The following is a 15,506-nucleotide window of genomic DNA, read 5'->3' as shown; positions in this document are numbered from 1 at the left end:
AAGCACATCACTTTTTTAACCGTTGCTGTTATTTTTATGTTTCACGTGCCAATCCCATGATAAATGTTGAAATTTTATTTTCCTTATAAAGTATTACTAATTGTTTTCATCATTACATCCAACTTCATTGGTGGTGTTAGTCTGTAAGTAAGAAAATTGAATTTGAGAGTGTTTTAGTTAAGAGAGATGGTTAAATGTGAAGGATAATAGTAGAGTGAGTTGGTAAGAGAGTGGGAATGAAAGGGTTTCCCAAAAAGCAAACCCCATAATTGTGTGTAGTGAAGAGCCCAAAAAGGGTGGGAAAAATGAAGAGAGAGTGATTGGTCAGTGGGAGAGAAAGACAGACACAGAAAGCGGGTCTCTTTCTTTTTGGAGTATTGGGTCAGGTTCTTTTGGCAATGCCAAAGTTGGTCACGCTCACTGAAAATGCAGAAGGCATGAAACCACTCCTTCAAATATCTCCCCCCACTCACTACTCCTGTGCTTCTTCCTCCTCCTCTGTCTCTGCTCCTTCTCTCTCTGTCTCCCTCTTTCCTCCTCCTCATGCCTGCCCTCATCGATCTTAACAGCGCCACCGAGGACCATGAAACGCCATCGTCTCGCCCTTCCTCCGTCTGCCTCGAACTCTGGCATGCCTGCGCGGGTCCTATGATCTCCTTGCCCAAGAAAGGAACACTTGTCGTGTACTTCCCTCAAGGACACTTAGAACAACACCTTCACGATTTTCCGCTTCCTGCTTCTGCTAACATCCCTTCCCATCTCTTCTGTCGCGTTCTCGATGTCAAGCTCCATGTGGGTCTTTCTTCATTCCTTTCTTTAAACATCGCACTAATAGAAATGCTGTCGGGTTTTCTTCCTTTCATGTTTGCTGATTTACATTGAACGTATTTGTGTTTTGTTGTTTTGTTTATGTTTTTCGCAGGCTGAGGAAGGGAGCGATGAAGTGTATTGCCAGGTGGTGTTGGTTCCTAAAAGTGAGGTGAGGCTTCTTTTTACAGTTTGGTCTTGGAGAGTGTGCTAAAAAAAGGAAACAAATTTTATCTCAGCATCTTGGCTTCTTTAGCAGCTAAATCTTAGGGGCTAATAAGTGAAATGTCAGCAATTGATATTATTTGTATGGATAATGATACTTTTACATTATTTTAACATCATAGGTCAAAATTAATCTATAATCAATAATAATAATAATAAACACTAATCACGATACTTTAAAATGTTATCAAAGTATAATTATCTTTGTAGTTGCTTAATTTTAGTTGGTTGCTTTGTTTTCTGTCTCTCAATGTTATACTAGAGAAAAAGGGAACTACAAAATTTTAAGTTGTTGAGTTGTGAAAAGACAGAAGATGTGTATGTGAAAGTATGTGAAGTGATTAATTTGGTCGTTGCCTCCAGCAAGTGCATCAGAAGTTGCGGGAAGCGGAAATTGATGCTGATGGTGAGGAGGAGGATGCTGAAGCTGTGATGAAGTCCACCACACCCCACATGTTCTGCAAGACTTTGACAGCTTCTGATACTAGCACCCACGGTGGATTTTCTGTGCCTCGTCGTGCTGCGGAAGATTGCTTTCCACCTCTGGTAACAATTACGAATGACGATGCATTCCTTTTCCTCTTGTGGCACTCTGAACCTTATTGAGTGGTTCTTAGATTGCTCTAATCTGTTTTATCATTTTTATTTTTTATGTGATATAGTTAAAGTTACTCCTTACCTCGTATATGTTTTTGAATTGACACACACCACACCCCCGAGTCCACTTTGGGAGATATATTTCATCGTAACAAATGGCATTGAATTATGCTGTATGACTCTTTCTTAGCGTCTTGAATTTAAATCCGTTGTTACTTTAGGAATACAGTCAACAGAGACCTTCGCAGGAGCTTGTGGCGAAGGATCTGCATGGTCAAGAATGGAGGTTTCGACATATTTATAGGGGTATGTCCTCTGTTGTTTTAATATTAATGGACAAATCAATTAGAATAGTTCATGGTTGTTTGGGTTTATATTTACTGTTTCTCATGAGCAGGGCAACCACGACGACACTTGCTTACCACTGGGTGGAGTGCATTTGTGAACAAGAAGAAACTTGTATCTGGAGATGCTGTTCTGTTTCTTAGGTATGAAGACCTCGATTCCATCATATATTATCTAGTAAGCATAACAGAGACAGGACCAACATTTTATACTTAAATGGCAGGGGCGAGGATGGAGAACTAAGATTGGGAATTCGTAGGGCTGCTCAATTAAAAAGTGGCAGTGCAATTTCAACTTTTGCTGCCGAGCAATTGAATCTTAGCAGTCTTCTGGATGTGGTTAATGCTTTATCAGCAAGACGTGCCTTTAGTGTTCACTATAATCCAAGGTATTTTTTCTAGTTATTCTGTTATACTTTCCTAGGTACTTAATTGAAGGGAAACTATCGATTTCTATCAACAATTCATTGTTTCTATTGTATTAGCTACGATTTGATACACCTTATGCTATTCAAATCGATGCTTACGGTTTAGCTTTAGTTACGAAGCAAAACAATTACTAAATCAGCCTGTCCACATTATTATTAGCCTAAAATTCTTGTTATATACATGAAATGAGATTTGGTGTGATAGCAGTAAATAAAACCGCCACAAAATCTTTGCTACTTCCCAAGGTTTTCAGGCTCTTTTAGTTGGTTCCATATACTTTGTTGTATGAGTTGAACTGAGATAGGCACATAAAAGTCAAGCATATGCTTTAGTCTATTCCTGTGTGTGCTTAGAACCTCAAGTTTTCCTTGGATCTTATATTTATTTATTTTTGCAATAGGTTTCCATGCTTTCATTATATTTTTTTTAGCTTATAGCAGACAGATATTTTTACCTTGGTGAATAATTTCCCTTTCAAATTCTTAAATACATTATTATTATGTGAATATCCTAACAGCATATGCATCCTTCCCTTCCATTTTAATGTTGCGTTCATTTGTATACTCACCTCTGCAGTCCAATGAATTCTGCCATAGTGCACCCCGTAGTAAAGTCACTTCTCAAACAAACAGACTTTTGTAAAAACTTTCAAGGAATTAGACTACAGAGTTCTATTATGCTAGTGCAACTTACCGATGTTTAAATGATTTCCTCTAGTACATGATTTAATTGTATGTATTGCTGTGGTCTTAAGTCTCCATGGATTTTTCTTTCTTTCTTTTCAAGCATGCTATCTGATTGGTGGCTTCTATAGGGTCAGCTCATCTGAGTTCATTATACCAATTAAGAAATTCTTGAGGAGCCTTGATTATTCTTATTCAGTTGGAACAAGATTCAGGATGCGTTTTGAAACTGAAGAGGCAGCAGAGCGAAGGTTTGTTCATGCTAATGGGTTTTCCGTTTTGGTGACCTTATTAATAAAGAATCTTACTCAGTTTTATATTGGGCAGATTTACAGGATTGATTGTTGGAATTACTGATGTGGATCCTGTTAGATGGCCTGGATCAAAATGGAGATGCCTAATGGTATAATATAACTATCATGTGTATGCTTGAATTGTGTCAGTAGATACTTTGCCTTTTTCTGTCTTAGCCGTTTTAGTAATATTGTGGCTACACTTTGTTACACTTACCTGCCAGATGGTTATTTGGTGAAATCAGGCATGTGATATGCATAAATCTTTGTGCCTAACATCTAATGTTACATTAAAGGGGAATACTCTCAAAATTACAAGCTTCTTTATTCAATTTTACAGTCTAATAATTCAGTGATTGAATTGAATTCACTTAATCTGGAGTTGTAAAAAAACTACATGGGTTGTTGACTGTTTTGTGCACTAAATATTATATTTATGTACTCAGAATAGTTGGATTTTGAACTAAACATATCACATCATATTATTTTTGATTGAGAGCATCTATACTTGGTATCTTGTAAATATAATTAAAGACGGAGCACAAATAGCAATTCAGTTTTTTTACACTTGTCAATGCACAACGATTTCAACAAGAAAATTGAAAAAATAAAGTTGTCCTCTTCTTTGCTTCAAATAGAAGGAAAACACCAAAAGGTGGAACAACATCAATACGACACGTGGCTCACCCTCCACTATACACATCCATTAGTATAGCGCTGATGCATGGCACCAAAATGCGTCTTCTCACCTGTTGTGTCCTCGGTGTGCATCCTCTCCCAATCTAACTCTCTTCCTCCAAACATGTCCCCTAAACTTCTCTTAGTTTGCATCACACCTTTGCTTTCTCACTTTGCAGCATACCTTTGCTCTCTCACTCTACATCACACCATGTATCTTCCCTTTGTTTCCCCATAGAAGCTGCCTCTATTCCACAACAAGCTAGAACCCTAAGGCATGGTATGTTGCTGTATGTGGTGCTTATATCGGTTATAAGAACACAAATTCAATGGAAATGAAAGTATTCTTTCTATATTTAGTATTTATGAGTTCATACAAATAAGAAAAGAACCAAAACAAGAGAGAATGAGTCTCTCTCCTACCAAAAGTTCCTAGGTCATTCCTCTTGCCCTTTATGTAAATCTCCCTCTGCTATCTTTATTCCATCATGCTTTCACATCCACCATATTAGCCATTCTGTTATTACAGAATCAAGGACGTGTGCTTGTGGTTCCCCAAGTGATGGGTTTCCATTTCTTTCTTTCATAGACCTAGTGGATTTTCCTACTCTACCCTTCCACTCTTTGTCCTTCATTCTTATCAACACCTACCAAGATTCACCTTGTCCTCAAGGTGAAATTTAGGAAATGATTCCCTTTTCTTGCTCAAAGGTTCCCATGAATTTTCACAGCCTGGTAGATTCTTCCACTTCACTAACACTTCTATGGTTTGTTCTTCGTCTCTCCTTACTCCTAAGACTTCTTCAGGTTGGACTTCGAGCTCCAATTCTTCAGTCACACAAGGGGGTAGTTGTTGGACAACAACTTCATCAACCACCATTGGTTTCATTAAGGACACATGAAACAGTGGTTGCACTCTGCTATCTCGAGGAAATTTCAATTTATAAGCTATTGCACCAATCCTTTCCATGATCTCATAAGGAATGTAGTACCTTAAGCTGAGCTTTTAGTTCACTCGCTTAGCCAATTTCTTCAACTTATATGGTTGTATTTTCAAGTAGACCATATCTCTCACGTTATACTCCACCTCCCTTTGATTTTTTTTGGCTTGCTGTGTCATCTGATTTTGAGCTTGCACCAATTGGTCCTTCAAAAGCACCAACACTTCATTTCTCTCCTGCAACATCACAACCACCTCTTCCATAGCAGTTGTTGGTACATCACCTCAAACTACTAGAGGAGGATCTCTTCCATATAAGGCCTTTAATGGTGTCATCTTGGTGGACTCATGACAGGTGGTATTGTCCCAAAATTTGTCCCAACTGAGCCATTTAAGCCATTGCTTGGGTCTCAATCCTATCATCAGATACATTTCCAAACAATCTTCACCACTTTAGTCTGTCTGTCTGTTTGCGGATGATAGACAGAGCTAAATGACATTACTAAAAACTCATAGTGACCCTCATGAGTCGTTAAAGAAGTTTTGGCTATATCTTCTCTCATTCGAACCTTGTGATATCTAGATTCTAGGTCCAACTTTGTAAAGATGTGAGCTCCTCCCAATTCATCCAACAACTCATCTATGGGGAACTTGTCTACTACGAAGAGCTTGTTTAAGGCTCGGTAGTCCACATAAAACCTCTATCCTCCAATTTTTTCCCTTAAATAATTGGGCTACTGCAAGGGTTGTTATTGGGTCTTAAGAATCCTGCCATCATCATTTCTTGCACAAACTTTTCAACCTTAGTCTTTTGATAGTAAGGATACCTATACGACTTGATTTTTGGAATATTGGTGTTGTCTTTGAGATAGATGGCATGGTCACAGTCCCTTTTTGGAGGCAATTAAGTAGGTTCTCTAAATAGATCTTCCTAAGCTGCAAGTACATCTTCCAAGGCAAGGCGGAGAGTGTCCTTTCCTTTGTATCTAACATCATAGTGGCTTGAAATCACAACACATCCTTCTTGATTGGTTAAAGCTTTCACCATCGCTTTCCATGACGCTTGACATTTGCATAGTGAAGGATCAACTCGCATGCTTTTCTTCTCACCTTTATCTCCCAAAGTAAGAATCAAGTTTTTGAAATTTGCCTTGGCATTCCCCAATCTAGCCAACCAATCCACCCCTAACACCAATTTGTCCCTCCTAACTCCATGATGAAGAAATGTTGATAGGAATTCCTTGCAGTTCAATTTCTAAGTGCTTGCATATTCCTTGATTCCTCACTTTGTCAATAGTTCCTACCTCCACCTCATAGTCATGTGTGTCATTCACTTTTAAGTTGAGCTACTTCACTAATTCCTTGGAAATGAAATTAGTCAAAGCATTGCAATTCACCAATATTAGCACATCCTTTCCCTTAATCAATCCCACCACCTTGGAAGATCTATTGGAAGTTAATTGTTAGGGTATAAGGTGGGAGGTAATGAGAAGGGGAAGTGAGGTCGAACGGTGGAAGGCATGGAGAGGTTAGGCCGAACGGTGGACAAAAGGAGAAGTGAGGTCGAACGATATTGACCGTAAAGGCCGAACGGTGGAAGGCATGGAGAGGTTAGGCCGAACGGTGGACAACGGGGAGCGACCAGACCGAACGGTGGGAGGCAGGGAGCGACCAAGCCGAACGGTGGAAAGCAGAGAGAATATTCAGTATAAGTTAATTAGAGTAAATAAATATATATTCAGGCAAATATTCAATATAAGATATTTATAATTAAGGATATATGCTAGGATAATATATGGGGAGATATTTATATTAAATATAGGGATATTTATATTAAATGCAGATATATTCTAGGGAAATATTTAATAAGAGATGTGCGGGAAATAATTAGTATAAATAAAGTTAGAGTCTAGGGTTAAAGGTATGTTTTTGATTATTGAGTTTTGTGACAGACATTATTGTCTTGTGAGGGAGGTTATGCTCTCAAAGTAATTGAAGGAGGTTATGCTCCCAATTATTGTTTACCCTTGTTTATTCAGATATTACCATCAATAAAAGAGATTCATTCATCCATTGTCATTCGTTTATTGTTCTGTTATGTGTGAGAGAGTGTGAAAGGTTGTATTTGGCTAGTTTACGTACCTCAGGTACATAACATTAATCCTTTGCTTTTTTGACAAATCTGCAATACTTTGCTGGTCAGAGGCTCTCTCTTATCTTCCTCCTCTTCTTTACTTTCCAATTCTTCATCTTGTGATCCTTAAATGAGTACAAATTGATAGTGTTTCAATTTGCAAACATGATCTCGACCCTAAATTTCTCCACATTTAAAACAGAGCCCCTTCATACTTCTTTCTCTCAATTCGGCTTGAGAAAGTTTTCCTCCACTGAAGGATTTCTTCTGCCAATGATCCACATCATTTATCTTGTTGCTTGTTCCCTTCTTATTTCCTCCTCTCTCTCCCACCTAGAGAAACCGTGAATTTGCCTTCCCACTGTCTTCTCCATCAATTTAGTCCCAATTTCTGTAGAGGAGTATTATTCTCTTCAAGGAACAAGGCCTAATCCATCAACTCGTGAAGGGACCCAGTCGTATATAACTTAAATTTGGCTTGAATCTCTTCCTTCAAGATGTTGAGGAAGTTTGCTTCAGCATTATTTTCTCTTTCTTTAGCGGTGTAGACTCATGTTCAAACTTGTATTTCATTATAGAGCTAGTATGTTGCAGACTCAACAACGGGCCAAACGGATTTTGTACCGGCCACGGTTGAAAGCATCAAATCAATGCACCTTTAAACTCCTCCCAACTGAGTTCTTGACTCTGGTTTGTCCACCAATGGTACCAACTAAGCCTTATCTTCCAAGGCTATCAACACGTCCAGTTTTTCAGCTTCTTCGACCAGATTTTTGAAACCTTTCAGCCCTCACGATTCAGTCATACACATCATCTCCTCAAAGTATTGGAATCTTAAGTTTTCACCCTCCAAAATCATGTGATGGCTCACGACACTAGTTCAGGTCATGTGGCTTATGAGGTCTTCACTCTCAACATCACCATCAGTAGCATTGTGCTTCACCCTCCTCCTATTCAAACGGTGCTTGTGAGGCCGCGAGGCCGCCCTTGTCGTGATTGCTGTGAGAGATGATGAGATTTTTCAACTTAACTAGTTGTTGCTCGAGTCCTTCTGAGCGTTGCTCCATTGTGCGACAAGTAAGTACCATGCACTCCAAGAAGCAAGTGGTTTGATACCAATTTTTAAGTATCCTCGTATAAGAACACAAACAATGGAAATGAAAGTATTCCTTTCTATATTCAGTATTTCAGAGTTCATACAAATAAGAAAAGAACCAAAACCAGATATTATAAGTCTCTCTACTCCCAAAAGTTCCCAGGTCAGTCCTCTCGCCCCTGCAAATCTCCCTCTCCTATCTTTATACCCTCTCCGTCAGCCATTCTGTTATTACAGAATTAAGGACGTGTGCTTGTGGGTCCCAAGTGATGGATTTTTACTTCTTCCTCTCATAGACTTGGTGGATTTTCCTACTCTGCCCTTCCACTTTTTCTCCTTTATTCCTATCTATATTGTCTAAAATGGTTTGCTCTCTTTGAAACCCTAATCTACTTTCCACTATTGCAAACACTGATTTCAAATGTGTGCGAATGGGTAATTGTTATATATGGTGATCCATCTTTCCTCTCAAGGTTTTCCAAAATCATGCTGCAATATAGTTGAAAATGGTTTGCTCTCTTTGAAACGCTAACCCACTTTCCACCCTCGCAAACCCTACTTTCAAATGTCTCTGCACATGGCTCACTATGCATTGTGTTGTTTTTCACAAACCCTTCTTTGTCATCTGCATTTTTGCAGTCCTTTCCGATTTTTAATTTGAACTTCAAACTTAAAAACCACATATGGACCTGGATTTTGGATTTTTTACCCTTCTATTTTAACTAATAAAATTTCAAATTTATTATTTATTTGTTTTTGTTGCATTATTATGTGTTTACTTATGTTTGAACTCATTTTGCTCTTTTCTTCACATTTGCGTGCTGGAGTACGGTGACAATATGTCTTTATTGCAAAGGAAAAGCAAATCCACTTTACTAAATACTAGTGTAGAGACAATTGATTGATGTGCAGTTGAAGCGAGTATACAGTTGTAAAGATAAAGAAGTTGAATATCAATATGCTGAGTGCTAAAACAATATCAATCATGAGCTTGTAATAATTCTTGTTTATAGTTAAAATTGTTTCTTCAACATGGATTTTTCTTCATATGTTTTGTTAGTATTGAATATAGTGGTTAATTTTCCTGTCGTTTTTGAAGCTTAGTATGCCATTTAAAAAGGCTTTGTATGCTGGTAGAATTTATTCCTTTATTTTTTTAGTATACTTTAATTAATTAATATTTGAAATTACAATTCAGATCAATGATCATTCTTCTAGTACATTTACCCAGTTTATTTAGAAACTTCTCAAGTATTATGAACCATGAGTACTTTTTGGTGTTTGGCTCATAAGCCTAAAAAGGTTAAAAACTAAAATGATTTTTATACATATATGGAAATCTGATCAATTGGTTATATAACGTCTTTTTAAGTTAACTTGTGATTTTCATATATTTGCAGGTAAGGTGGGATGACCTAGAAGCCTCAAGGCATAATAGGGTTTCACCTTGGGAGATTGAGCCATCTGGTTCTGCATCTACTTCAAATAAATTGATATCAGCTGGTTTGAAGAGGACCAAGATTGGATTGCCTTCAACCATGCTAGATTTTCAAGTTTCCAGTATGTCTTTATTTTTTATTTACTTTGCGCTGTTCTACCAATGACAGCTTTGTTGTTGAGTTGTTCCATTCTTTTGACAGATGCAATTGGATCATCAGACTTTGGCGAATCACTAAGGTTCCAGAAGGTCTTGCAAGGTCAAGAAATGTTGGGTGTTAATACTACTTTTGATAGTATTAGTGGTCAGAATCACCAGCTATCTGATTTGAGGAGATGCTATCCTGGCTCAAACTGTCCTAGGATTGCTGCAACTGGAAATAGCATTGGAATTCCACAAGTGAGTTCCAATGTTTCCTGCAATGGCATAGGCTTTAGGGAATCTTTCATATTCCAGAAGGTCTTGCAAGGTCAAGAAATACTTCCAAGCCAACCATATGGAAGGGCCCTGTCTGTTGATGAGGCTTGTGGAAATGGTAGCTTTGGACCTTTTGATGGTTACCGCACACTGGGACCCAGCAATGGATGGTCTTCCCACTTGAGTAACAATTCTTCACATTTGCATCCACCTGTTCCATCTGGGCAAGTTTCATCTCCATCATCTGTGTTAGTGTTCCAGCAAGCAGTCAATCCAGTTTCAAACTCTGATTATAACAGCAAAATCAGTCTGATGATGGAAGGTAAAGTCCATCAACAACTTTCATACACTTCTGAAGCTAAAGGCGGAAAATTTCTATCAGTCCCTTATGAGCCTCTTCGTGGACTAGTTCAGGAAGGCACAAGTTCTTGTGGTGTCTCAAACTTGCATAATCAGTTAGAAAGTTCACGTTCACACGATTCTATTTCAGCACTTCGGGCTAGTCAAGAGTTGGTTCCCACTTGTAAAAGTCGATGCAGAGTCTTTGGCTTTTCATTAACTGAGGGCGCTCCTGTTGCAAGTACAGAAGTAGCTGGCGCCAACCAATCTGCAGTCACATGTTCTGGACCTTCCTTTGCAAGACACGGTGAAGATAGTTTCCACCCAATGCATCTGCATAGGAGCAAGGCAGTGGGAAGTTATTGCACCAAAGTAAGCAATCTTTATCCTCTAAGACATGGTATTTTACATAGCATTCTACTGGAATTCTCTTTAATAGAATCTGCAGTTTCACTGTCTTGGAACTAGATAAGACTGGATTTCACTTCTTTGATATTGTTTGATTTTCTCTTTATATTGCTATCAGAAGCATGAAAATGTTACCAAATTCTAATTCACTGTAGCAAGATAATGATGGATGGTTAACCAAAAGAGTGAAGGATGTAATGCCGGTAGGAGTTATATTTTTCAGAATTGAGCTTATCTATTTTCATTGTTAAAGCCAGTTCTTGCCATTTTAAATCATACACAGCTGAGTGTTATGCTTGATGAGTTTAAGCAATTTCTTGTTATGTCTTATTATTGTATATAAGTGAGTCATATCTTTACACCTTATTTGTCGATTGAAAGTAATGGTGGTGATGCCTCTACTCCTTATTTGATTTTTTGTTTCTTTCTTTTTACTCTCAGTTGTTATTAAATATTGCTTATTGTCTGCAGGGTGTGCTGCAATATTGACTTGAAAATCATGATGTGTGCTAGTAGTGATGCTGTCTTAAAGTAGCAGAGAAGAATGTCCACTGTTGTACTAATGTTAGAATATTATAACTATTGGCCTAAATAGATAAAAAAATTGGCTGTGACACAATCAAGTTCCTGTATTAATCTATTATGTACACTATTTCATGTGTATTTATAGTTATGGCCATGAGAGCGAGGTGGCACTGCATAACCCTTCATCTGTCTTGAATTGGGCATGATTACTTGAGAGACAGTAGCTCATCATGTTTCATGACTTTAATGTTGTCTCTATATTTACGAGCTTTACCCTTTCTTGCTTGTTATATTTTCTTTCTTCCCTTCTCTCTTTGGTTTCTGCATGGAAATGCAGGTTTATGTGCACGTGACTAAAGTAAAACAACAAAGGCATGACCTTTTATTTCTATGTCAACTGGCTTGAGAGGTTTTACTTCCGACATTTTCATTGTTTAGAAAATTAAACATGTCTTGACAAAATTTTTTTTTTCGTTTTTGTTTGTCTAAGATTTGGAAACTTTGTCGGCAGAAACTTTTGAAATGCTAGTTTCAAACGATTGTCTTTTAAGAACAATAATCATGTTAGATTGTCGCATCAGGGTGTGGAAAGAGAATCATGGACTACATAAATTCATGAAAACTATGACTTGGAATAAAGTGCAGTCATTTCCTTAAGAGTCTTTTCGCGAGGTGGAGGTTGGGCCATATTGTTCTTAATATGATGAAAATATGCCAATGTAGATAGAGATGAAGATGAAGATATAAATGCAGAATCAGACGTAGTATGCACAAAGTATGGAACATTAGACATTGAATCAGAAGTAGGATGTTGAGACTTTAATGGTATAAACTCAAATGGTAGGACTGACTCTAAAGACAAATTCTTAGAATACCTAGTTAACCGTAGTATGCACAAAGTATGGAACATTAGACATTGAATCAGAAGTAGGATGTTGAGACTTTAATGGTATAAACTCAAATGGTAGGACTGACTCTAAAGACAAATTCTTAGAATACCTAGTTAACCTATGAAAAGTCCTATCAATTTCAGGATCAAAGGATGGTAGTTGCCTAAGATTGCCTCTAGTCATATACTAACTCAACTCTATCAGCAAAAGTCAACATAAGCAAACATAGTAGGGTAGAACTGCAAGCATATCCAAAGCTTATCCAAATGGGCTAAAGTTTTGTGAGCAACGCCCTGCAATCATGAAATGATAGCACAAAAATTGGCAAAGAAAAATTCAGAGGATAACTATTTTTACGAATTTAAGAAAGTTTGGAAGGATTGGGAAATTAAACTTGAAAATTAAAAAATAAATAGAAAATGGCCTCCTTTTGAAAAATCTTATTCATTGCCACGCTCATTGCAAGAATCATGAGCATCGTATTTTCTGTGAACACATGGCAAACAATATCCAATTATCCAAATATTAACTTAAAACAACCTAAAAACAAAACGCACACACTCAAACACACAAGACAGAACACAACACATTAACCTAATATTAAACCGTTAGTCCTCGGCAACGACGCCAAATTTAATTAAGGCTATACCCAAATCAAATTAATATGCAACTAAGTGCAGTATAGACTAGAAAATGATTCCTAGGTCGTCTCTCAAGGACTAAATGTGGTTCAGGCAATAAGTCAAAGACGTAGCGAGGGGAATTGGACAGTTTTGTGTGAACAAAAATAAAGTCACTACTTTGATATCAATGTTCCAATCACAGATTAACAATTATTAAACGCTACTCTCACCCTTAGTCCAACACGAATTAACCAATTAGGCGAAAGTTAATCCGGTCTTAAAAAACGTGAATTAAGCAAACACATTGCACATGTCCCTATCAATTCTACAAACACAGTCCAATTAACTAAGCGAAAATCAAACAGCAATTAGACACTAAGCGTGTCCTAATTGGAAGTGCAAAAACTCATTGAACAATGCACAACGCAAGGCAGTAGATGGCAGTTCAGAGTGCAGAAATCTCATGGAACAATTCAATCTCACAACAACCAACCAAGACAGATTTAATCTATCATTAGAACGAAATATAAACACCAAAATGATATGGAATTAATTATTAAACGCTGGAAAACATAATTGAAATGTGGAACAGAACCTACAAAACGCAAATGATTCTAATTCGAAATGCAACCCAGAAACAAAAACCATAACCCTAAAACGAAAACTGTAATCAAAATGGGGAATGAAATAGTGTTGGAAAACGCAAATTAACCACAACAAACCGAACACAAAATGTATTCAAATGGAAATTCGAAATTGGGAATGGAGAGACAACTAAGGTGCAAAAACATAAATGGGGAAACAACTAAGGGGCAAAAACGAATTTTATTAGTCCAAAATCGAGTTCATAACAAAAGATAAGAGAAAATGAAAATGGACCTCCATGGGAGCTCTCCTTAGAAGCTAGAAACGTGAAAACCAGAATGAGGGAGAGTGTGTGGGTCTGTCTCCCTGTTTGGCGCACCTATCTAGGTCAGAATTGTCAAATGGGCCTAATCCTAAATGGCCAAAAATGGCCCAAAACCTAAATCTGTCCAAAAATACCTAAAAATGAAATTACATTTTAATTTAAACTACAATGCTGATGTGGATGAACGAAAATGATGTGACCTCCCTCTTGATGTCCCAAAATAATATTTCAAAAATTTCCCTACAATTAATAATTAAAATAATTAGCCTCAGATGATTTAAATTAATTAAAATAAGAATTTCTGGTCAAATTAAGCACAATTAGCTAATCAAATGTAGTACAAAAAGCTAAGTGAATAGTAGAAAAATATTGATTCATCAGCATGCATCTCGCCAGTTGACAGTCCATGAAAGAAACTATCTGACCCATGATATAGAGCTGGTGGTGGTGGTGTTTGCTTTGAAGACTTGGCGACACCACCTTTATGGGACAAAATTTCAGGTTTTCAGTGAACACAAAAGTCTAAAATACCTGTTTGACCAGAAGGATTTAAACATGCGACAACAGAGGTGGATGAAATATCTAAAAGACTATGACTTTGAACTGTAATATCATCCAAGAAAAGCAAATGTTAGAACGAATGTTTTGAGCAGAAGGCGAGTGCATATGTCTGCTTTGATGTTCAAGGAGTCGGAGGTGACAGAGAAGTTGTGAGACACGAACCTTAATGTGAAGTTAGGATAAGTTTATATTTGGTATAGTTATCTTTTTTGTGTTTTTTTAAGTTTTAAAAAAATTAAATTTTTTTTAAAAAAAATTTCCATGTGTTAATTGAGGATTCTACCACGTGGTAGAGATAATGTGACATTGTCATGACAGTGTCATGTGTCACTATTGGGGAAAGTGTCGTAAAATGTCTTAATTTAGTCCTTTTATTTGTATTTTGTCTCAATTCAGGCCCACATTTTTTAAAATTGAAGTAATTTCATCCCTTTACAAATGAAGACCAATTTAGCTTTTATATAAATGTATAATGATATTTTCATTAAAATTTAACTTTTCACCACAACCCAACCCTCTTTGGCAGGCTAATATTGAGCTAGGGTTAAACGAGTCAGGTTGATCCATTTTTCTATCCTTAATAAATGTTATAATTTTAATAATGATATTTTTAGTAAAATTAATATTTTAATAAGATTAAGTTTATTTAAATTAATATTTTACTTTGAATTTTATTTAATTTTTTTTTAATTTTAAATTGTTATAAAACTATTTTAAAATTGTATATTTGAATTTATAATATTGTTATTTTTAAACAAACTCTAACATTTATATAGAAATTATTAATATATAAATATTTAAAACCAAATTTAAATAAAGTTCAATATAAAATATAAAATTAAATAAATTTAATATTATTAAAAATATTTAGTAAAAATATCAATTTTAATGAAAATATCATTATATATTTATATAACAGTTAAGTTTGGTCTTACTTTGAAGAGAGATGAAATTACTCTACTTTAAAAAAAAATTAGGAATAAATTGAGATAAAATACAAATAAATTGACTAAATTGAGATTTTTCACATGACATTTTTTCCATTAGTAACACGTGGTACTGTCATTACCATATCACACTATCTTTGCCACGTGGTAGGACCCTCATTTGACATGTGCCAAAGTTTCTTTTTGAAAAAAAGAATTAAAAAAATTAAGAAAAACACAAAA

At 36.4% G+C, this 15,506-nt stretch overlaps 1 protein-coding gene across 2 annotated transcripts; it reads left to right on the top strand.

Moving 5' to 3' along the window:
- The first annotated feature begins 141 nt into the window (after positions 1–141).
- LOC108319990 (auxin response factor 3) lies at positions 142–11,643 on the top strand. Of its 2 annotated transcripts, none has more exons than XM_017551337.2 (11): positions 142–792; positions 923–979; positions 1,396–1,578; positions 1,851–1,935; positions 2,027–2,117; positions 2,198–2,362; positions 3,223–3,336; positions 3,413–3,488; positions 9,627–9,786; positions 9,867–10,792; positions 11,300–11,643. In XM_017551337.2, exons 1-11 carry the CDS (start codon positions 544–546, stop codon positions 11,315–11,317), a joined length of 2,124 nt encoding a protein of 707 aa, XP_017406826.1. In that variant the 5' UTR covers positions 142–543; the 3' UTR covers positions 11,318–11,643. The 2 variants fall into 2 exon arrangements, with proteins under 2 accessions (XP_017406826.1, XP_017406820.1); XM_017551331.2 differs by having other exon boundaries at positions 143–792; positions 3,217–3,336.
- Positions 11,644–15,506: the final 3,863 nt, after the last annotated feature.

Source organism: Vigna angularis, chromosome 1, assembly GCF_016808095.1.
Source record: "Vigna angularis cultivar LongXiaoDou No.4 chromosome 1, ASM1680809v1, whole genome shotgun sequence".
NCBI classification, from domain to species: Eukaryota; Viridiplantae; Streptophyta; class Magnoliopsida; order Fabales; family Fabaceae; genus Vigna; species Vigna angularis.
This window is presented reverse-complemented; position numbering and strand designations above follow the sequence as displayed.

Bases quoted from the DNA above. Each gene is read 5' to 3' on its own strand.
- LOC108319990 (XM_017551331.2), top strand. From the start codon at position 544: ATGCCTGCCCTCATCGATCTTAACAGCGCCACCGAGGACCATGAAACG. The intron at 3,337-3,412 runs GTTTGTTCATGC...TATATTGGGCAG, and splicing joins GAAGAGGCAGCAGAGCGAAG to ATTTACAGGATTGATTGTTG. The intron at 9,787-9,866 runs GTATGTCTTTAT...TTCTTTTGACAG, and splicing joins GCTAGATTTTCAAGTTTCCA to ATGCAATTGGATCATCAGAC.